The 22890-nt window shown below is 27.5% G+C and overlaps 1 protein-coding gene across 1 annotated transcript; it reads left to right on the top strand.

The window, feature by feature from the left end:
* The first annotated feature begins 1172 nt into the window (after positions 1-1172).
* On the top strand, positions 1173-12023 carry LOC127283874 (probable ATP-dependent RNA helicase DDX20). Its single transcript, XM_051308985.1, has 8 exons — positions 1173-1444; positions 5826-6112; positions 6322-6495; positions 6559-6760; positions 6892-7087; positions 10563-10648; positions 10783-11603; positions 11798-12023. Exons 2-8 carry the CDS (start codon positions 5926-5928, stop codon positions 12001-12003), a joined length of 1872 nt encoding a protein of 623 aa, XP_051164942.1. The 5' UTR covers positions 1173-1444; positions 5826-5925; the 3' UTR covers positions 12004-12023.
* Positions 12024-22890: the final 10867 nt, after the last annotated feature.

Here is a 22890-nt window from a genome sequence, read left to right as displayed (position 1 = left end):
CGAACCTCAAATAGTAACAGATATCGGCTTTTCGATCCAAAATTCAGTTAATCCCCCTCTTCTTTTCAAAGACATTTTAGACAATAATTTTAGAAACTATACGTGCTTCTATACTGATGGATCGAAATCAGAGAATGGAAACAAGGCAGGATGTGCTTCGGTTTGCCCATCAGAACAACTCACGCAAAGTTGGAAAGTGAATGCTTATGCATCTATTTTCACTATCGAGGCCTTTGCAATTTTAATAACCTTAGATTACGTCAGAGAAAATAACTTAAAAAAGGTTGTCATTTTTTCCGATTCTTTAAGTGTCCTGAAAAGTATTTCATGTCCTAACCCAAATAACATAAAATCACACATAATATTTCTCATTAGAAACAGATTAGCTTCTTTAACTATTCTACATTTTGATATAATCTTAGCCTGGATCCCAGGCCACAAAGGTTTGGAGGGAAATGAGATAGCAGATGAAGCTGCTAAGCTGGCATCGAGCAATTCTCCTCTTTTGAATTTCGGTCTTCCTCCTTCGGATTTCGTAAGCTGTTTCAGGGAACAATTGAATGATAAATGTCACGATTATTTTACAACAAGAGGTAGATATTTTGGAAACTTCTATACAGAACGTTTCTACAAACCTCGCACGAAGCCATGGTTCGCAACATTTTATGCGGAAAGACAAAAAATTGTGTCAATATGCCGGATGAGAAGTAATCACCACTCTCTTAAAGAGAGCCTATTCAGAAAAAACATCGTTAACTCCCCAGCTTGCCCCTGCAACCCTGAAATAAATGAAGATCTCGAACATGTTCTTTGGAACTGTTCAAGATATGATAATTTTCGACCAAAATTAATTCGACGTCTTTCAAAAACTTTTAAGTGCATCGCTCCTTTCTGTAGTGACATGTTTCTTTCTAACCCCTCACCTACAATTATTTCACATATCTTCGACTTTTTAAAGGAAACCAATTTAAGCATATAACCTAATTTAAATTTCCCGCTCTGCTTCAATATAAATGACTCTACGTGAGTCCGATTTTGGAAATACCTATACGTTTGAGTAACCGTTTTCTACCTACCGGATCATGGCGAGATATACAGGGAGCATCCCAGTATAAAGCCAACGCATGCGTTTTGTAACGCATGGAAACTAACTAATAATAAATACAAATGCAAGTTGTTGTGGAACCACCTTAAAAGAAGGAAAACTTTCACCCAATGGACTATTCATATTTGGGATGTTACACTATTTTATTATAAATTAAATTTTCCATTGTTTGTATTATTATTTTGTTACATATATCTTTTATTTACAATTTAAAATAAAACAGAAAAATTAATATAAAAAATGTTAATTTAATAGAACTTACAAGAACATACATGTGTACTATAAAGAAAGTCAATTTATACTCTACATGTGAAAAATTATGAGGTGAGCTCGAGCGGGGTAAGTTTGACATATACCAATAACATTTATATATAAAAAGTAATTTAATTAAGAATTATCCTTAACACATTTTTAAAACGCGTTTTATAAACTAACAGTTTTAGGATGAATTGTTTCTAAATTACTGTCATGTCAGTCGGTTCGCAAATCTATTACATCTTACATATTCTGTTTCGATAACGTGCCGGGTAATTCCGACCCCACTATGGGGTAATATTTCAACCTTTATTTAATTTTTATGTAATTTTGCACAATTACTAGATTTTTTTATCCAAATTTTGTTGTTAGTATATTATAACTTGAAAAAAAGGAATTTAATTAATACAGTGTTAAACATAACATAACCTCAAAATTTATTGTTGAATTTATATACACTACAGGCAGAAATTGTCGGTACTCCTGAATTGCGAGGAGTGGAAATTTGGTGCTGAACTTAAGACAAGATATTTTAAGTTAGAAAAATAATTAGAGACTTAGATGGTTGTAATGCTGATAAAATTCTGCGTCTGAATATATATCAAGAAATTTTTTTTCTTTTTTTTAGCGTTTATAACACCGCAAAGATTTCAAGAAAAAATTATGCAATTTCGTACTTTCGTACTAATGTTTTTGACTCCTGGCCTAATCTAGAATAATGTATGGAAATATTTGACAATTTTACAATATAATCTTTAAGGTCTTAACTTAAGTTTGCATTTTTGAAACTTAAAAAATGTTTTGTGGTTCCTGAAATATGTTAAAAAAGATCCGAGCATGTTGTTCTACAACCTAGCAGCGAGGAAGCGAAAAGTGATGATCGACAGTTGAGTTGTAGAAAAACATGCTCGGACCTTTTTTAACATATTTCAGGAACCACAAAACATTTTTTTAGTTTCAAAAATGCAAATTAAAGCTAAGACCTTAAGGGGGGATATGGTTAATTCGGTGTAAAAATGGCACTTTTTTAATAATTTTTTTCGGTGATATAAAGTGTGTTACCTTATTAACTTAATTTCCACATATTAATACAATATTTGAAGTATATTTTCCTAAATTCTTATTAAAAAATATTGCAAATTGAACGAGTGGCAGTAAATTTCTTCAGGCGCCTCGTAAAAAATGGATTTGCGGTGTTCAATGTAACTCGCAACAGAAACATCTAAATCAAAAAAAAAAATTTGTTAAATGAGATGTTTTTCGAGGTAACTACAAGAGAGTTTTTTTTTATTTTTCGATTTTACGCATCACTTGAAACTCAAAAACCCGATTTTCGCTGAAAAAATAGATCTATTTTTTACTGTGTAATTAATAATTATTAAAAAAAAAAACTCTCCTAGTTACACTGAAAGACTTTTCGTTTGAAAAATTAATATGATTTGTTTGAAAGTGAGGATAATTCTGTTTTTATGCGATTTAGTCGTATGAAATGTAACAATTTTTAACTAAATAATACTGAAAGTTAATATGACCATACTAATTTTCGGAATGATTTGGTTTAAACACTGATACATTCATACGACTAAGTCGTATAAAAACAGAATTATCCTCATTTTCAAACAAATCATATTAATTTTTCAAACGAAAAGTCTTTCAGTGTACCTAGAGAAGTAAGTCAAGAAGTACTGAGCCGAATTTCAAAACGATTGGTTCAGTAGATTTTGAGATATCGTGAACACGGACTTCAAAAATGTCATTTCGAGAAAAACACAATTTTAAATTTTGACAATTTTTGAAATCTGACTCCAGATTCGTTATCAGCGACCCCAAAACTTATACATACGCATCAACGACATCAGAAAACATTCAGAAATGTCCGCAATAGGTTAAACACAAACTAAATTCAAAATATACGAAAACACAGCCCGCGGAGCAACCTGCACTTGAATGCTCAAATGCTCATAACTTCGTCAATTTTGTTCCGATCGGCTTAAAATTTTCACAGAATATTCTTAAAATATTATACATTCAATTAAAAAAAATTTTTAAAATGCAAAAAAAAAAATTAAATACCATACCCCTACCCCCCTAAAGATTATATTGTAAAATTGTCAAATATTTCTATACATTACACAAGCCTGTAAGTCATTTCCCGTAGTTTTTGGTGCGCTGAATCCGAATCTGTCAACGAAAACCTCCCATCACGTCAGGATTTTGAGAAAAGTGAAAAATGTCTCAAAAATCATGTTTTTGTCAGTTTTTGCAAATTTTCACCGTGTAAATCCGACGTGCTAGAGACTTGTCATAGGAGTCAAATTAAAGTTTGAACTCTGTACTTTATGACGATATAGCGATATTGACAACAACAAAATAAATTCGCTGTCAAAATTGGTTTTTTTAAGTTTTCAAGCATAAAAATTGACTCAACTGTTCGTAAATACAACTATTTTAAAAAATACTAGAATTCGCTTGGAATTTGTCACTTGGGAGTTTTTGGGGTCGCGGATTACAGATATATTGTCTGATTTTCAAAATTCAAAATGGATTATCTGTAATCCGCGACCCCGAAAACTCCCAAGTGACAAATTCCAAGCGAATCCTAGTATTTTTTAAAATAGTTGTATTTACGAACAGTTGAGTCAATTTTTATGCTTGAAAACTTAAAAAAAACCAATTTTGACAGCAAAATTATTTTGTTGTTGTCAATATCGCTATATCGTCATAAAATACAGGGTTCAAGATTTAATTTGACTCCTACACGAAGAAAAAAAAGGAGAACCGCTTGATTTGGCAGTTGTGAGCTGTTCTCACTCGTCAGGGAGCAGCAGTTTCGCCGCGAAAGGAGAACTGTTAATCTTTTGAGGATTAACCGTTCACCTTTTGTCGTTTCACCTTTAGGAAAGCTGACCCGCTTTCCTCAAAAAGCGTACTCGTTCACCCTTTGAGAAGCGAACGGCTCACTTTCCAAGCGGTCAAACAGCTGAATCTCGTTTAAGAGTTTCTCCTTTTTTTTCTCCGTGAATGACAAGTCTCTAGCACGTCGGATTTACCCGGTAGAAATTTTCAAAAACTGCCGAAAACGTGATTTTTGTGACTTTTACTTTTTTTTTACTTTTGAGAAAAGTGGGGACTTTTCCACTCACATCCTGATGTGATGGGAGGTTTTCGTTGACAGATTCGGATTCAGCGCACCAAAAACTACGGGAAATGACTTCCTGATCTCTGACAACGGAAATTTTATTTTTTTTGCAGGCTTGTGTTATTCTAGATTAGGTGTTATAAATGCTAAAAAAAAGAAAAAAAATTTCTTCATATAGATATTCAGACGCAGAATTTTATCAGTTCTAAAAGTCTCTAATTTTTTTCTAACTTAAAATATCTTTTCTTTAGTTCAGCATCAAATTTTCACTCCTCGCTTGTCAGGCGTACCGACAATTTCTGCCGGTAGTGTATAAGAAGCAAAATTTCTGAAGTGATCCAATTCAAAAAAAATTTTCTCAGATCAGGCTGCAATTTTCATAACATTTACTACTACGGGTGAGGCCCATAAATTATTATTATTAATTTTTATCAAAAACTGTAGAGATGGAAGAGGATTAAAAATTTGGTCAAATATGAACAGTAGAGTATTTTTAGTATTTTTATAGTATTTTTTAAAAAATTATAACTATTGTATAAAATGATTAAAAAAATTTTGACCTATATATGATTTCAAATAGTTTTTTCCTGCTCTTTCGAATGGTGCAAATTTTTTTTTTTTATTTCAAAATCTAAAATATTTTCGAATTTTTTTTAATGCAAGACTATTTTTATTTCTCTTCTTTACCCTTTAAAATGTATGCTTTTAATAAACAAATTCAACAAAATGTCGTTTTATTTTGTTTTCGAGATAATAATTAATTAATTACTGTTATTAATAAACCCGTCGGAAGATTTCCAAGAATGAGTTATGAATACTCATTTTTTTTATTAATATTATTATTGACGTCAAATAAAAATAAAATATTATGAAGAAAAATGTAATTTATCATAATATTTTATGCTAAATTTATATTTTTTGTAACAGATCTACATATGTGATATATATGATGTTGTTACTATAGCTTCAAAAAATTGTAACACCTTATGTAATTGTTACATATCTGTTATAAATCAGTTGTAACAGTGTTACGTATTTGTTACAGAGTTCAGAGCTGACATTTTTCGTAACATAGTACAAGCTTGTAGTAGAACATGTTACATCCTGTTATATAACAAATATATAACCATTACATATTTGTGTTTGCTGGATTGATATTTTTGTTATTGAACATGGTCAACTCTGACCCCCCAATAATTCTTAAATGGAGCATATGCTTATTTTGAAAATTAGTAGGGACTATTGAATCATATGTATATTATTATTATTATTATTATTATTATGCTATGATTTCAATTTTTAATACTCTACTTTTTTAATTTACAGATAAACATAAAATACTGAACTTAAAAAATTCTTTCTCAACATGGCTTGAAATTTTTATAATTCACCTAATAAGAACTTAAAGGTATAAAACTAAATAATCATGTTCGTTTCAAAAGCCCATGATGTTAACAGTTCTTTGAGAACCAGTGACATAAAAGTGAATGAAGAAACAACTTTTTCGCAGTTGAATCTCTCGCAAAAGACGTTAGATGGTCTTTCTTACTGTGGTTTTATCAAGCCTTCACCAATACAATTGAAAGCAATTCCTCTTGGTCGTTGTGGATTCGGTTAGTAATATTAACAGACCTAAGTAACTTTCGAATTGAATTTTATTTTAAATAAATTGATCCGTGAGCTTAGACAATCATTGTAAGAAGAAGAATTACATTTGATAATAAACAAAAATTTGATTCGTTACTATAGTATATTTTAAATTTTGTAAAAAGAAAAATCATAAAAAAGTATAAGTTAAAAAAACAAGTTTTTTTTAATACAGATTTGGTGATAAGAGCGAAATCTGGAACTGGCAAAACAGCAGTTTTTGGTCTTATAGCTTTGGAGACTATCAATATTGAATTATCATGTGTTCAAGTATTAATTTTAGTACCTACGCGAGAAATTGCTGTTCAAATTGCAAGCGTTATATCATCGATCGGAAGAGAGATAAAAGGTACATTTTTTCAATCTTAAATTTTATAAAATATAATTTATATTCAATTTTCACTTATTTTAGGTTTAAGTGTCAACTATTTCATAGGGGGAGTTTCATTAGATGAGGACAGAAAGAAAATTAATAAATGTCATATAGCTGTTGGTGCTCCTGGAAGAATAAAACATTTAATTGATAAAGGATTTTTGAAACTTAATAATATTCGCCTTTTTGTAATGGATGAAGCAGATAAATTAATGGAGACAAGTTTTCAAAAGGACATCAAGTAAGTATAATAAATAACAATTTTTTTCAATTATTGCAGTTTAATTATCCAATTTGATTTTATAAATCACTATTCAGGGAATCAATCTTATATTTAATTTTTATAATAAACATTATTTATTTAATTTTTAGTTACATCTTTTGTAAGCTACCAAGCGATAAACAAATTATATCATCGAGTGCTACATATCCAAATGATTTAGAAATATTTTTAAGTCAATATATGAGCGGACCAATTTTAGTATCAACAGATATTGATGGACCAATGCTTGTTGGATTAAAACAGTTTGTTGTGATTGTCCCATACCATCCAAATGCAATGAAGCAGGTTTGTAGCTAGTACATATTTTTAATTTTAAATGAAAATAATGTACATTTGAAAAAAGAGCCACTCAAAATATAATATTTCCTACAGATGATAAATGTAAACAGGACACATGAATATTCCCCACATTAGACCTGTCAGAATTTTGTTGGCGTCAAATTAAAAATTATCTGTTTAGAAGAATTTTATAGCGTACACGGAGAGAAATAGATGGTAAGATCATCTATTTTTAATATACCATCTTAAGATGGTTGAAAGTAGAGGTTACCGGTACCATCAAAGATGTTACAAAAAGTATGGTTATGATTCAATCAAGATGTTACTCCGTACAATCTGGATAGTAACTGATAGAATCTAGATATAGTATAGTCCGTATATGTAAGATCAAATATGGTACCTGGTACTATCTAGATTATACACCGTACGTACCATCTATTTCTCTCCGTGTAGATTTTACAATGAGCCAAATTTTCACATCGAATTCACATTCGAATTTCACATTTTCACTAAATTCAGATTTAATAGAATTTTTATTTAACTGAACTTTTGTATAGTAGATTTTCTAATACATCGAAATTTTAAAAAAATACAATTTCCATTTAACGGATAACATCACCCAGAGCACGTAAAAAATAGAGTTTATTTCAATAATTTAGTTTTAGAAAATGGTACAGTGCAACGATATTGGTTTTTTAACGTAAAACACATGTATCAAACTAAACTAAAACATAATTTTTTTTCAAAATGGCGCCTTTACATTACTTCAACTAAAACCACGTTTTTTGAAACAACTTCTGCGGGCGGAAGTTTTTCTACTTTTCATGAGTACGTAGACAAAAAATTAAAACGAATTATGAAACAGGATGTTATTTGTTACAGAAGTACGTAAGATATTTCAAAAATATCATGTCATTATAATGACAAAAATGATATTTTTTTGAATTCACTCAACAAATAAGGGGCCATTCATTAATTACGTAAGGGTCCTTAGGGGTAGTGGGGTTTACAAAATGAGGGTTGCTACAATTTTTCTCGAATGAAATTCCCTTACTTTTCGAGGTTTTCCAGGTCTCAAATAATATTTTTCCATTCACATTATAAGTGTGATTTATATAAAAAGTAATTAATTAAAAAACAAAATTTATCAAAACATAGCATATTTTATTGTTATATTAATCATTTATAGAAAAATAACTCAGTTTTAAACATTTCTCCGTTGGTGAAAATACAATATTTAAAAATTTTATCATTTTTTGACAACACGTATATTATAGAGTATAGAACGAGGTGAAAAAGCCAAGGGGAAAAAAGCCATTTGGGTTTTATATTAAAACTACTGAATAGTTTTATCAGGCATTTAGAATATAAATTAAATTAGGTAATACGCAACTTTTGATTCTAGTTTGGCCATTGTATCTATAATATTATAGTTTTTATTGTAATATTTAGTTTTGAGATCTTTTAGATACAAAATTTTGGTTAACTTTCCGAACATATTACGACTCGTTCAAGTGTATGAAAAATAAAAGTAAATGTTGGTACATAAAGAGAAAACTATTCTTAACACGTGTGTGATGTAGATTTTTTTAAATTGATTTAATTTTGAGATTTATTATGTGTAAAAAAGCCAAATAAGAAAAGCCCCTTTCAATAGTATGTAATATTCATTTGTTTTCTGATATTCGTAACCTCGTCTTTTTTTTTAACCTCGAAAACAGGTAAATTTTCTGTTATATTTTATATTATTGTTACATTCGATTTAATATTAGGGTCATTCCATTTTATTTCACCTATAGTCGTTGCAGCCTATTTTTAGAAAAATTTGATATTTCGTATTAATGACTTTGAATATCTGTACAATTCATTTTTGACAATTATTTTATGAAATTTTTTTTTATTTACGTTGAAATTTAGTTTTTAAGTTGAGTTGCACGGAAAATAGGTTAGTTTGACAACTTTGGAAATTTTATAAAAAAGAACAGAAATTTGAAGTTTAAAAAACAAGTAATTTTATAAAACTGAAGTTGGTTTTCTCAATTCAATAAGTATGAATTTTATTTATAAAAATACTTGTTTTTTAACCTTCAAATTCGTATTTTGCGGTGAATTTTTTAACGTGAATAAAAATAAAAAATAGCTCGTTCTCCATCACCAAATTTTGATAAGATGAATAAAGAAGATTTAACTTAAATTTTAAAACCAAAATGGGATTTTTTCATTAATCGCCTGCGAATATATAAGTGTTCAAAATCAGATAAAGTCCTGTAAAGTTCAACATTCAAGGTAAAATTTCACAAATTTCTATATTATAAAAATAAAAAGCCAACATATCATGTGAAAGTACTTGGAAAGTACTTATTGTTAGGTAGTAATGAATTTTATAATATTTATAAACTTTCTTGGGAAATATAAATAAAATGTGACAAATTTTGACATTTTACAGGTAAGTTTGAATATTAATTTTCACGTAGTATTTTGACCTTTTTTACACAATTATCAATTAACATTGGTAAATTAGACTATTTTCAACAAATATCAATGAAAAAAAATTTAATAACTAAATTATTTCTGTTCTTTTTTATAAAATTTCCAAAGTTGTCAAACTAACCTATTTTCCGTGCAACTCAACTTAAAAACTAAATTTCAACGTAAATAAAAAAAAATTTCATAAAATAATTGTCAAAAATAAATTGTACGGATATTCAAAGTCATTAATACGAAATATCAAATTTTTCTAAAAATAGGCTGCAACGACTATAGGTGAAATAAAATGGAATGACCCATTAATATTCTTTAAAATTTATTAAAATAACATTATTTGTTATATAAATAAAGAAAAAATATAAAAAAAAACCTGATAATATATTTTCCCCGAATCTTAAAGTAGCTTTTTCACCCCACCAGGTGGTGTAAAAAAGCCACTTGCAGTGTTCTGTTAAAATTTATATAACTTTGTCTTTTCATGGGATACGAAGATTGTCCGATCAGGGTTTTGTAGCTGAAGAACTAAATTTTCAGAACCAATTGGAATTTCGAAAAAAAAATTTTAATACCGATTTTACATATAAAAAGGAAAAAATTTTCACCCCACTCTACACTATTTTTTATCATAATATTATTTTAAAAATTATTAATTCGCGTTATGAGATCGATGTATAAACGTGTGTATTTAAGATACACTATTGCGGTCTGTTTTTATAACATGATTTAAAAAATAAAAGTCAGTAATTAAATCTCGAAAATATAAAAACTTATAGTTCTTATATAACTTTTAACTGTTCATCAATTAGGTAAATTTTTTTTTTCATGGTAAAATTAGGTAAAATTCTCCAAAAATTAACATAATTTTAACAGAAAATTATTTTCCAGGTGTTTTTTCATTTTTCCCTGACTGCCATAATGTGTTATTTTATATTATTAAATAGTAATTGCGCTATAAAATATACAGTAAAAATTTTGTATTATTTAATTGTTACAGGTATATATTAAGACTGAAGAATTGGCAAAAATATTTAGTACGATCCCGTTTAAACAATGTTTGGTATTTTCTAATTATCAAACAAGGTCAGTATAACAAGTAATATTTTTAAAGTAGTTTTTAAAGCTAATAAGATAATTTACTAATATGAGCATTTTTACTCTGTTTTATAGTAATTTTAATATAAATTTCTATAAATATTTAATTTTTATACTTTAAGGGCTCAATCTGTTTGCAATAAGATTACATCAATGGGATTTCCTTCAATGTTTATCGTAGGAAGTCAAGACATGAATAAGCGTTTAGATTCACTTTCAAAATTACAAAATTATGAATGCAAAATAATGTTAACGACAGATTTAACAGCAAGAGGTATTGATGTTAAAAATGTTAATTTAGTTGTTAATTTGGATATTCCAATTGATAGTGCAACATATTTACATCGAATTGGAAGGGCTGGTCGTTACGGGTCTTATGGAATTTCAATAAGTATTATTTCTGATCGTGAACTTAAAAATTTTCAAGATTTAATTTTTCATGTTGGAGGCAAACATTTTTCAGTCTTTAAATTACCGACTCCTTATCAATCAGATATTTGGAACATGAATAACGTGGATTTTGAAAAAGTTTCGGCACATGAATTAGAAAATAAAGCGAATAATTCTGATGAAGAAGCGAAGTCTACTTTAGAAAATCAAAGTAAATGTAAAGAAGATAAAATTGAAAATAATTTTATTCCACAAAATGATATTAAATTAAAGATAGATGGGCAAGAGGCGAAGGGAATTGAAAAGTCCTGTAGTGATATGTTGTCTAGTCAGTGTAACTTTGAATCTGCTAAAAATTTGAAGAATTTCCCTAATGAAGATCAAAATGTGGATGTATATAGAAAAAAATTAGATACTGAGATATTGAAATTAACAAATATTTTTAATTCGGAAATAAGTAGCTGTATATTTAATAATGATTTTGACAGCAACAAGGATTCTCAACAAATTTCTTCATCTACTATTGGATCGTACAATGAAATTAAATGCGCAGGTGATATATATTTTTCTGCTATAGATGATCGAACGAACTTATCAGACGTGAAATTTAATCATAATTATTCAGCGGAAAATTTATTCATCCTCGAACTTGGATAATTATTATATTTGTGTCTCATTTTCATTTTACGAGATGTAAATTTTCAGAATTAATTTATGAATATTTAGTAATATTTTATCTTCTTTTAGGAAATGTAACATTTGATTCTTCACAAGATTGTGTTTTAAATTATCAGAGAATTGATGAAATTGGTACAAATTTTCTATTGGATAAAGGAACAATTAAAGAAGAAATAAATTGTAATATGCAAAAATTTTTAGAATATCTTTCAATTACAACGAATATGAGGTGGAACGCTGAATATATGTCAGATATGTTTGATGTTTCTCAATAAAGTTATAATTTATTAATTTAGTAACGTCAATTGATTTTTCTCCTTTTACCTTTACTTATAGAAAAAATTCGTCCAATGTTCATTCGATTATTAAAAAAATCTATTCAATATAATATAAAAAAATCCTGCAGCCCCCTGCGCGCATTGTCGTAACGTCGCGCTACGCACTCCGTTTGTCTATTGCAATTAAAAAACCTAGTATCATTAATTACTTTTTATCTACTCTGTATAATTAGAAAATTCCTCAATTAAATTTTAAAATTGTATTAATTATACTATCAGAAAGTAGAACTAATAGTCTTTATAAAAATGAGTTAAATTATATTATATAAATATGGTTTAAAGGTATTAAAATAAATTTTTTATTAAACAAAAAAAAGAGAAAAGCAGTGCTACTGCTGTTCAAACTTAGTTCCTTAATTTTGCGCCGTGGATTGCCCAGGTCCTGGTAATTAACGAAAAGCAGCAAACCAACATTTTTTTATTATTAAAATAAGTTATTGCCCTTCGAACTAATTTCAGTTGAGAAAAAATGTTCAAAAGAAGGAGGGGCCCTAAGGCCTATATTTCGCCCCCTTGGGATTTTAATTTAAATGGTTGAAAACTTTTTCTTAAGGTAGAAAAAGTAAGTTTTTATTGATTTTAGGTGAAACGGGGGTGTTTTGGTCAAATTAATCCTTAGATTTTAGAGGTTCTTTTCAAAAAGAGTGTCAAAAAAATATTCAAAAAATGTTGTCCAATTGTAGGGCAATTGGCTTGAAAATCGTTATTCGAGGTCGCTGATTACAAATCCGATGTTAGGTTTTCAAAATTCATTTTCATTCATCTATTTCGTTCGTCGTGAGCGAAATAAGAAAAAATCTGACAAGTGCAAGTTACACTCGCACTAATTCAAGGGTTCCGTACACCAACAATAATAAACTCTTTTTTATACAAATAAATAAAGATATATAAATAAAGAAACACATTTAAATATCTACTATGTATAACTTTTATTTTTGATACTTTCACTCAATGTGAAATTTGTGTTACAATTTTTTGCCTGCCGACTCCAATCGGTCTCGCTATATTTTTCCTGTAATCAACACGTAAAAATATGTATTTGTACTAAATTGCAGTACTTCATAAAGAAAAATGTAGAAGTTAGGGGGGGGGGGCACATAGCTGGGACGGACTCGCTTGACGAGGTTCGGGAACTTGTATCGCGAGGTCCAAACGAGGTTGAGTTGATGATTTGAATTTCTGTTAAATATTAAAATTAATGATTCTTGGCATATTGTGAGGGGATATTTAAGGAAATTAAAAATTCAAGATTTGTTAAATATAATCGTTAAATATTCTGGAAATTTAGAAGGAGCATAAATACGGAAAAATAAAAAGAAAGCAAATGAATTTAAAAAACTATTGAAAATTGCAAATTAATAGACAATCATAAATACAGTTATATTTATTAGTAATAAATTATTATTACATTAAATTACAAATAGTGTTTAACTCTTTTGACAAGAAATATTTTCAAATAGAAATGTTGTCTACAATGTGTGGTAAAACAAAAACTCAAATAAATGAACGATTTACTTAAAAAGAAAATTTTGTTTATTGCAAAATTTGTACTATAGACAAAAAAAAATGCATTTTTGTAATGATTTAATCTGAAAATTCTTTCGGTTGGTTATATTTATTGGCTCAATAAAATTATTGTTGAGAACATTTACTAGGATTTCTGCCAAAAAAATTCTGATAACTCGTTTTAATAAAATTTGTATTTAAATTTCTTTTAAAAATATCTAAAACTAGCAAAATTAAACGCGCGCAAGCGCGCGAAATTAGAGCTGTAATTGTTTATTATAATAACTTTATTTTTAATCAAAATTTTACATATTTAAATATATAAATACAAATATTTTTTTATAAATCCATAATTTTCCAAACATGATATCGAGGAAATTATTACCTTCTCATCATAATGAGAAAGTATTACATTTGGGCGATTTTGAGCATTCTCTAATTTTAATAAATCTCGACGTTTTGAGACTTTCTGATGCCGAAAAAATGGGTCCTAAAAAAATGTCTGTCTGTCTGTATGTCTGTATGTCTGTAGACAAAATTTGGTCCGACGATAACTCGAACAAATTTTAATGAATCGACTTCAAATTTGGTATACACCTTAAGTGTACCAAAATCTCGCCTGAGTTCGTTGGCCAGATGATTTCGTTGAAAAACAACAAAATAATTCAAATTTTTAGTTTTTAAAAAGTTCTAAAATTCGCATTTTTCAAAAAAAAATTTTTTTCAATTTCTTTTCGAAAATTACGACTAAAAATAAACACTTTTTTCCTTTGACAATTTTTAATAGCAATTAAAACAAAAAAGTTATACCACTTTTTTAAAAAAAGACAAAAAATGACAAAAACGGATGAAAAATGGGTAAAATGCAGGGCGAAATTACTTTATTTTGAGAAAATATGAGCAACTATGTATTATTTCTCTTTAAACCACCTTAAATTAACATAAATTAAAGTCACTTACTCATAAAATACCGAATTTTTTTTTTTTTTAAATTTTTAATAAAAATTTATTTTTACCTTCTCATCATAATGAGAAGGTATTACATTTGGGCGATTTTGAGCATTCTCTAATTTTAGTAAATCTCGACGTTTTGAGACTTTCTGATGCCGAAAAAATAGGTCCTAAAAAAATGTCTGTCTGTCTGTATGTCTGTATGTCTGTAGACAAAATTTGGTCCGACGATAACTCGAACAAATTTTAATGAATCGACTTCAAATTTGGTATACACCTTAAGTGTACCAAAATCTCGCCTGAGTTCGTTCAAATTTTTAGTTTTTAAAAAGTTCTAAAATTCGCATTTTTGAAAAAAAAAAATTTTTCAATTTTTTTTCGAAAATTACGACTAAAAATAAACACTTTTTTATTTTGACAATTTTTAATAGCGATTAAAAGAAAAAAGTTATACCACTTTTTTAAAAAAAGACAAAAAATGACAAAAACGGATGAAAAATGGGTAAAATGCAGGGCGAAATTACTTTATTTTGAGAAAATATGAGCAACTATGTATTATTTCTCTTTAAACCACCTTAAATTAACATAAATTAAAGTAACTTACTCATAAAATACCGAATTTTTTGTTTTTTTTTAAATTTTTAATAAAAATTTATTTTTACCTTCTCATCATAATGAGAAGGTATTACATTTGGGCGATTTTAAGCATTCTCTAATTTTAGTAAATCTCGACGTTTTGAGACTTTCTGATGCCGAAAAAATGGGTCCTAAAAAAATGTCTGTCTGTCTGTATGTCTGTACACAAAATTTGGTCCGACGATAACTCGAACAAATTTTAATGAATCGACTTCAAATTTGGTATACACCTTAAGTGTACCAAAATCTCGCCTGAGTTCGTTGGCCAGATGATTTCGTTGAAGAACAACAAAATAATTCAAATTTTTAGTTTTTAAAAAGTTCTAAAATTCGCATTTTTCAAAAAAAAATTTTTTCAATTTTTTTTCGAAAATTACGACTAAAAATAAACACTTTTTTCCTTTGACAATTTTTAATAGCGATTCAAACAAAAAAGTTATACCACTTTTTTAAAAAAAGACAAAAAATGACAAAAACGGATGAAAAATGGGTAAAATGCAGGGCAAAATTACTTTATTTTGAGAAAATATGAGCAACTATGTATTATTTCTCTTTAAACCACCTTAAATTAACATAAATTAAAGTAACTTACTCATTAAATTATGAATTTTTTTTTTTTTTAATTTTTAATAAAAATTTATTTTTACATTCTCATCATAATGAGAAGGTATTACATTTGGGCGATTTTGAGCATTCTCTAATTTTAGTAAATCTCGACGTTTTGAGACATTCTGATGCCGAAAAAATGGGTCTTAAAAAAATGTCTGTCTGTATGTCTGTAGACAAAATTTGGTCCGACGATAACTCGAACAAATTTTAATGAATCGACTTCAAATTTGGTATACACCTTAAGTGTACCAAAATCTCGCCTGAGTTCGTTGGCCAGATGATTTCGTTGAAAAACAACAAAATAATTCAAATTTTTAGTTTTTAAAAAGTTCTAAAATTCGCATTTTTCAAAAAAAAAATTTTTTCAATTTCTTTTCGAAAATTACGACTAAAAATAAACACTTTTTTCCTTTGACAATTTTTAATAGCAATTAAAACAAAAAAGTTATACCACTTTTTTAAAAAAAGACAAAAAATGAAAAAAACGGATGAAAAATGTGTAAAATGCAGGGCGAAATTACTTTATTTTGAGAAAATATGAGCAACTATGTATTATTTCTCTTTAAACCACCTTAAATTAACATAAATTAAAGTAACTTACTCATAAAATACCGAATTTTTTGTTTTTTTTTAAATTTTTAATAAAAATTTATTTTTACATTCTCATCATAATGAGAAGGTATTACATTTGGGCGATTTTGAGCATTCTCTAATTTTAGTAAATCTCGACGTTTTGAGACTTTCTGATGCCGAAAAAATGGGTCTTAAAAAATGTCTGTCTGTATGTATGTCTGTAGACAAAATTTGGTCCGACGATAACTCGAACAAATTTTAATGAATCGACTTCAAATTTGGTATAAACCTTAAGTGTACCAAAATCTCGCCTGAGTTCGTTGGCCAGATGATTTCGTTAAAAAACAACAAAATAATTCAAATTTTTAGTTTTTAAAAAGTTCTAAAATTCGCATTTATCAAAAAAAAAATTTTTTCACTTTTTTTTCGAAAATTACGACTAAAAATAAACACTTTTTTCCTTTGACAATTTTTAATAGCAATTAAAACGAAAAAGTTATACCACTTTTTTAAAAAAAGACAAAAAATGACAAAAACGGATGAAAAATGGGTAAAATGCAGGGCGAAATTACTTTATTTTGAGAAAATATGAGCAACTATGTATTATTTCTCTTTAAACCACCTTAAATTAACATAAATTAAAGTAACTTACTCATAAAATACCAAATTTTTTGTTTTTTTTTAAATTTTTAATTAAAATTTATTTTTACCTTCTCATCATAATGAGAAGGTATTACATGTGGGCGATTTTGAGCATTCTCTAATTTTAGTAAATCGCGACGTTTTGAGACATTCTGATGCCGAAAAAATGGGTCTTAAAAAAATGTCTGTCTGTATGTCTGTATGTCTGTAGACAAAATTTGGTCCGACGATAACTCGAACAAATTTTAATGAATCGACTTCAAATTTGGTATACACCTTAAGTGTACCAAAATCTCGCCTGAGTTCGTTGGCCAGATGATTTCGTTGAAAAACAACAAAATAATTCAAATTTTTAGTTTTTAAAAAGTTCTAAAATTCGCATTTTTCAAAAAAAAAAATTTTTTCAATTTTTTTTTGAAAATTACGACTAAAAATAAACATTTTTTTCCTTTGACAATTTTTAATAGCAATTAAAACAAAAAAGTTATACCACTTTTTTAAAAAAAGACAAAAAATGACAAAAACGGATGAAAAATGGGTAAAATGCAGGGCGAAATTACTTTATTTTGAGAAAATATGAGCAACTATGTATTATTTCTCTTTAAACCACCTTAAATTAACATAAATTAAAGTCACTTACTCATAAAATACCGAATTTTTTTTTTTTTTAAATTTTTAATAAAAATTTATTTTTACCTTCTCATCATAATGAGAAGGTATTACATTTGGGCGATTTTAAGCATTCTCTAATTTTAGTAAATCTCGACGTTTTGAGACTTTCTGATGCCGAAAAAATGGGTCCTAAAAAAATGTCTGTCTGTCTGTATGTCTGTACACAAAATTTGGTCCGACGATAACTCGAACAAATTTTAATGAATCGACTTCAAATTTGGTATACACCTTAAGTGTACCAAAATCTCGCCTGAGTTCGTTGGCCAGATGATTTCGTTGAAGAACAACAAAATAATTCAAATTTTTAGTTTTTAAAAAGTTCTAAAATTCGCATTTTTCAAAAAAAAATTTTTTCAATTTTTTTTCGAAAATTACGACTAAAAATAAACACTTTTTTCCTTTGACAATTTTTAATAGCGATTCAAACAAAAAAGTTATACCACTTTTTTAAAAAAAGACAAAAAATGACAAAAACGGATGAAAAATGGGTAAAATGCAGGGCAAAATTACTTTATTTTGAGAAAATATGAGCAACTATGTATTATTTCTCTTTAAACCACCTTAAATTAACATAAATTAAAGTAACTTACTCATTAAATTATGAATTTTTTTTTTTTTTAATTTTTAATAAAAATTTATTTTTACATTCTCATCATAATGAGAAGGTATTACATTTGGGCGATTTTGAGCATTCTCTAATTTTAGTAAATCTCGACGTTTTGAGACATTCTGATGCCGAAAAAATGGGTCTTAAAAAAATGTCTGTCTGTATGTCTGTAGACAAAATTTGGTCCGACGATAACTCGAACAAATTTTAATGAATCGACTTCAAATTTGGTATACACCTTAAGTGTACCAAAATCTCGCCTGAGTTCGTTGGCCAGATGATTTCGTTGAAAAACAACAAAATAATTCAAATTTTTAGTTTTTAAAAAGTTCTAAAATTCGCATTTTTCAAAAAAAAAATTTTTTCAATTTCTTTTCGAAAATTACGACTAAAAATAAACACTTTTTTCCTTTGACAATTTTTAATAGCAATTAAAACAAAAAAGTTATACCACTTTTTTAAAAAAAGACAAAAAATGAAAAAAACGGATGAAAAATGTGTAAAATGCAGGGCGAAATTACTTTATTTTGAGAAAATATGAGCAACTATGTATTATTTCTCTTTAAACCACCTTAAATTAACATAAATTAAAGTAACTTACTCATAAAATACCGAATTTTTTGTTTTTTTTTAAATTTTTAATAAAAATTTATTTTTACATTCTCATCATAATGAGAAGGTATTACATTTGGGCGATTTTGAGCATTCTCTAATTTTAGTAAATCTCGACGTTTTGAGACTTTCTGATGCCGAAAAAATGGGTCTTAAAAAATGTCTGTCTGTATGTATGTCTGTAGACAAAATTTGGTCCGACGATAACTCGAACAAATTTTAATGAATCGACTTCAAATTTGGTATAAACCTTAAGTGTACCAAAATCTCGCCTGAGTTCGTTGGCCAGATGATTTCGTTAAAAAACAACAAAATAATTCAAATTTTTAGTTTTTAAAAAGTTCTAAAATTCGCATTTATCAAAAAAAAAATTTTTTCACTTTTTTTTCGAAAATTACGACTAAAAATAAACACTTTTTTCCTTTGACAATTTTTAATAGCAATTAAAACGAAAAAGTTATACCACTTTTTTAAAAAAAGACAAAAAATGACAAAAACGGATGAAAAATGGGTAAAATGCAGGGCGAAATTACTTTATTTTGAGAAAATATGAGCAACTATGTATTATTTCTCTTTAAACCACCTTAAATTAACATAAATTAAAGTAACTTACTCATAAAATACCAAATTTTTTGTTTTTTTTTAAATTTTTAATTAAAATTTATTTTTACCTTCTCATCATAATGAGAAGGTATTACATGTGGGCGATTTTGAGCATTCTCTAATTTTAGTAAATCGCGACGTTTTGAGACATTCTGATGCCGAAAAAATGGGTCTTAAAAAAATGTCTGTCTGTATGTCTGTATGTCTGTAGACAAAATTTGGTCCGACGATAACTCGAACAAATTTTAATGAATCGACTTCAAATTTGGTATACACCTTAAGTGTACCAAAATCTCGCCTGAGTTCGTTGGCCAGATGATTTCGTTGAAAAACAACAAAATAATTCAAATTTTTAGTTTTTAAAAAGTTCTAAAATTCGCATTTTTCAAAAAAAAAATTTTTTCAATTTTTTTTTGAAAATTACGACTAAAAATAAACATTTTTTTCCTTTGACAATTTTTAATAGCAATTAAAACAAAAAAGTTATACCACTTTTTTAAAAAAAGACAAAAAATGACAAAAACGGATGAAAAATGTGTAAAATGCAGGGCGAAATTACTTTATTTTGAGAAAATATGAGCAACTATGTATTATTTCTCTTTAAACCACCTTAAATTAACATAAATTAAAGTAACTTACTCATAAAATACCGAATTTTTTGTTTTTTTTTAAATTTTTAATAAAAATTTATTTTTACATTCTCATCATAATGAGAAGGTATTACATTTGGGCGATTTTGAGCATTCTCTAATTTTAGTAAATCTCGACGTTTTGAGACTTTCTGATGCCGAAAAAATGGGTCTTAAAAAATGTCTGTCTGTATGTATGTCTGTAGACAAAATTTGGTCCGACGATAACTCGAACAAATTTTAATGAATCGACTTCAAATTTGGTATAAACCTTAAGTGTACCAAAATCTCGCCTGAGTTCGTTGGCCAGATGATTTCGTTGAAAAACAACAAAATAATTCAAATTTTTAGTTTTTAAAAAGTTCTAAAATTCGCATTTTTTAAAAAAAAAATTTTTTCAATTTTTTTTCGAAAATTACGACTAAAAATAAACACTTTCTTCCTTCGACAATTTTTAATAGCAATTAAAACAAAAAAGTTATACCACTTTTTTAAAAAAAGACAAAAAATGACAAAAACGGATGAAAAATGGGTAAAATGCAGGGCGAAATTACTTTATTTTGAGAAAATATGAGCAACTATGTATTATTTCTCTTTAAACCACCTTAAATTAACATAAATTAAAGTAACTTACTCATAAAATACCGAATTTTTTGTTTTTTTTTAAATTTTTAATAAAAATTTATTTTTACATTCTCATCATAATGAGAAGGTATTACATTTGGGCGATTTTGAGCATTCTCTAATTTTAGTAAATCTCGACGTTTTGAGACTTTCTGATGCCGAAAAAATGGGTCTTAAAAAATGTCTGTCTGTATGTATGTCTGTAGACAAAATTTGGTCCGACGATAACTCGAACAAATTTTAATGAATCGACTTCAAATTTGGTATAAACCTTAAGTGTACCAAAATCTCGCCTGAGTTCGTTGGCCAGATGATTCCGTTAAAAAACAACAAAATAATTCAAATTTTTAGTTTTTAAAAAGTTCTAAAATTCGCATTTATCAAAAAAAAAATTTTTTCACTTTTTTTTCGAAAATTACGACTAAAAATAAACACTTTCTTCCTTTGACAATTTTTAATAGCGATTAAAACAAAAAAGTTATACCACTTTTTTAAAAAAAGACAAAAAATGACAAAAACGGATGAAAAATGTGTAAAATGCAGGGCGAAATTACTTTATTTTGAGAAAATATGAGCAACTATGTATTATTTCTCTTTAAACCACCTTAAATTAACATAAATTAAAGTCACTTACTCATAAAATACCGAATTTTTTTTTTTTTTAAATTTTTAATAAAAATTTATTTTTACCTTCTCATCATAATGAGAAGGTATTACATTTGGGCGATTTTAAGCATTCTCTAATTTTAGTAAATCTCGACGTTTTGAGACTTTCTGATGCCGAAAAAATGGGTCCTAAAAAAATGTCTGTCTGTCTGTATGTCTGTACACAAAATTTGGTCCGACGATAACTCGAACAAATTTTAATGAATCGACTTCAAATTTGGTATACACCTTAAGTGTACCAAAATCTCGCCTGAGTTCGTTGGCCAGATGATTTCGTTGAAGAACAACAAAATAATTCAAATTTTTAGTTTTTAAAAAGTTCTAAAATTCGCATTTTTCAAAAAAAAATTTTTTCAATTTTTTTTCGAAAATTACGACTAAAAATAAACACTTTTTTCCTTTGACAATTTTTAATAGCGATTCAAACAAAAAAGTTATACCACTTTTTTAAAAAAAGACAAAAAATGACAAAAACGGATGAAAAATGGGTAAAATGCAGGGCAAAATTACTTTATTTTGAGAAAATATGAGCAACTATGTATTATTTCTCTTTAAACCACCTTAAATTAACATAAATTAAAGTAACTTACTCATTAAATTATGAATTTTTTTTTTTTTTAATTTTTAATAAAAATTTATTTTTACATTCTCATCATAATGAGAAGGTATTACATTTGGGCGATTTTGAGCATTCTCTAATTTTAGTAAATCTCGACGTTTTGAGACATTCTGATGCCGAAAAAATGGGTCTTAAAAAAATGTCTGTCTGTATGTCTGTAGACAAAATTTGGTCCGACGATAACTCGAACAAATTTTAATGAATCGACTTCAAATTTGGTATACACCTTAAGTGTACCAAAATCTCGCCTGAGTTCGTTGGCCAGATGATTTCGTTGAAAAACAACAAAATAATTCAAATTTTTAGTTTTTAAAAAGTTCTAAAATTCGCATTTTTCAAAAAAAAAATTTTTTCAATTTCTTTTCGAAAATTACGACTAAAAATAAACACTTTTTTCCTTTGACAATTTTTAATAGCAATTAAAACAAAAAAGTTATACCACTTTTTTAAAAAAAGACAAAAAATGAAAAAAACGGATGAAAAATGTGTAAAATGCAGGGCGAAATTACTTTATTTTGAGAAAATATGAGCAACTATGTATTATTTCTCTTTAAACCACCTTAAATTAACATAAATTAAAGTAACTTACTCATAAAATACCGAATTTTTTGTTTTTTTTTAAATTTTTAATAAAAATTTATTTTTACATTCTCATCATAATGAGAAGGTATTACATTTGGGCGATTTTGAGCATTCTCTAATTTTAGTAAATCTCGACGTTTTGAGACTTTCTGATGCCGAAAAAATGGGTCTTAAAAAATGTCTGTCTGTATGTATGTCTGTAGACAAAATTTGGTCCGACGATAACTCGAACAAATTTTAATGAATCGACTTCAAATTTGGTATAAACCTTAAGTGTACCAAAATCTCGCCTG

Source organism: Leptopilina boulardi, unplaced genomic scaffold (assembly GCF_019393585.1).
Source record: "Leptopilina boulardi isolate dan_hultmark-lab unplaced genomic scaffold, ZJU_Lbou_2.1 LbouV2_314, whole genome shotgun sequence".
In the NCBI taxonomy this organism is placed as follows: domain Eukaryota; kingdom Metazoa; phylum Arthropoda; class Insecta; order Hymenoptera; family Figitidae; genus Leptopilina; species Leptopilina boulardi.
The sequence above is the reverse complement of the archived record's forward strand: the minus strand, read 5'-3'. Positions and strand labels throughout refer to the sequence as shown.

What these genes read in the sequence shown, in the direction of transcription:
- LOC127283874 (XM_051308985.1), top strand. Translation starts at nt 5,926, where the DNA reads ATGTTCGTTTCAAAAGCCCATGATGTTAACAGTTCTTTGAGAACCAGT. An exon ending in ATCCAAATGCAATGAAGCAG is followed by an intron (nt 7,088 to 10,562) that starts GTTTGTAGCTAG and finishes TAATTGTTACAG; the next exon opens with GTATATATTAAGACTGAAGA. An exon ending in CAATGAAATTAAATGCGCAG is followed by an intron (nt 11,604 to 11,797) that starts GTGATATATATT and finishes ATCTTCTTTTAG; the next exon opens with GAAATGTAACATTTGATTCT.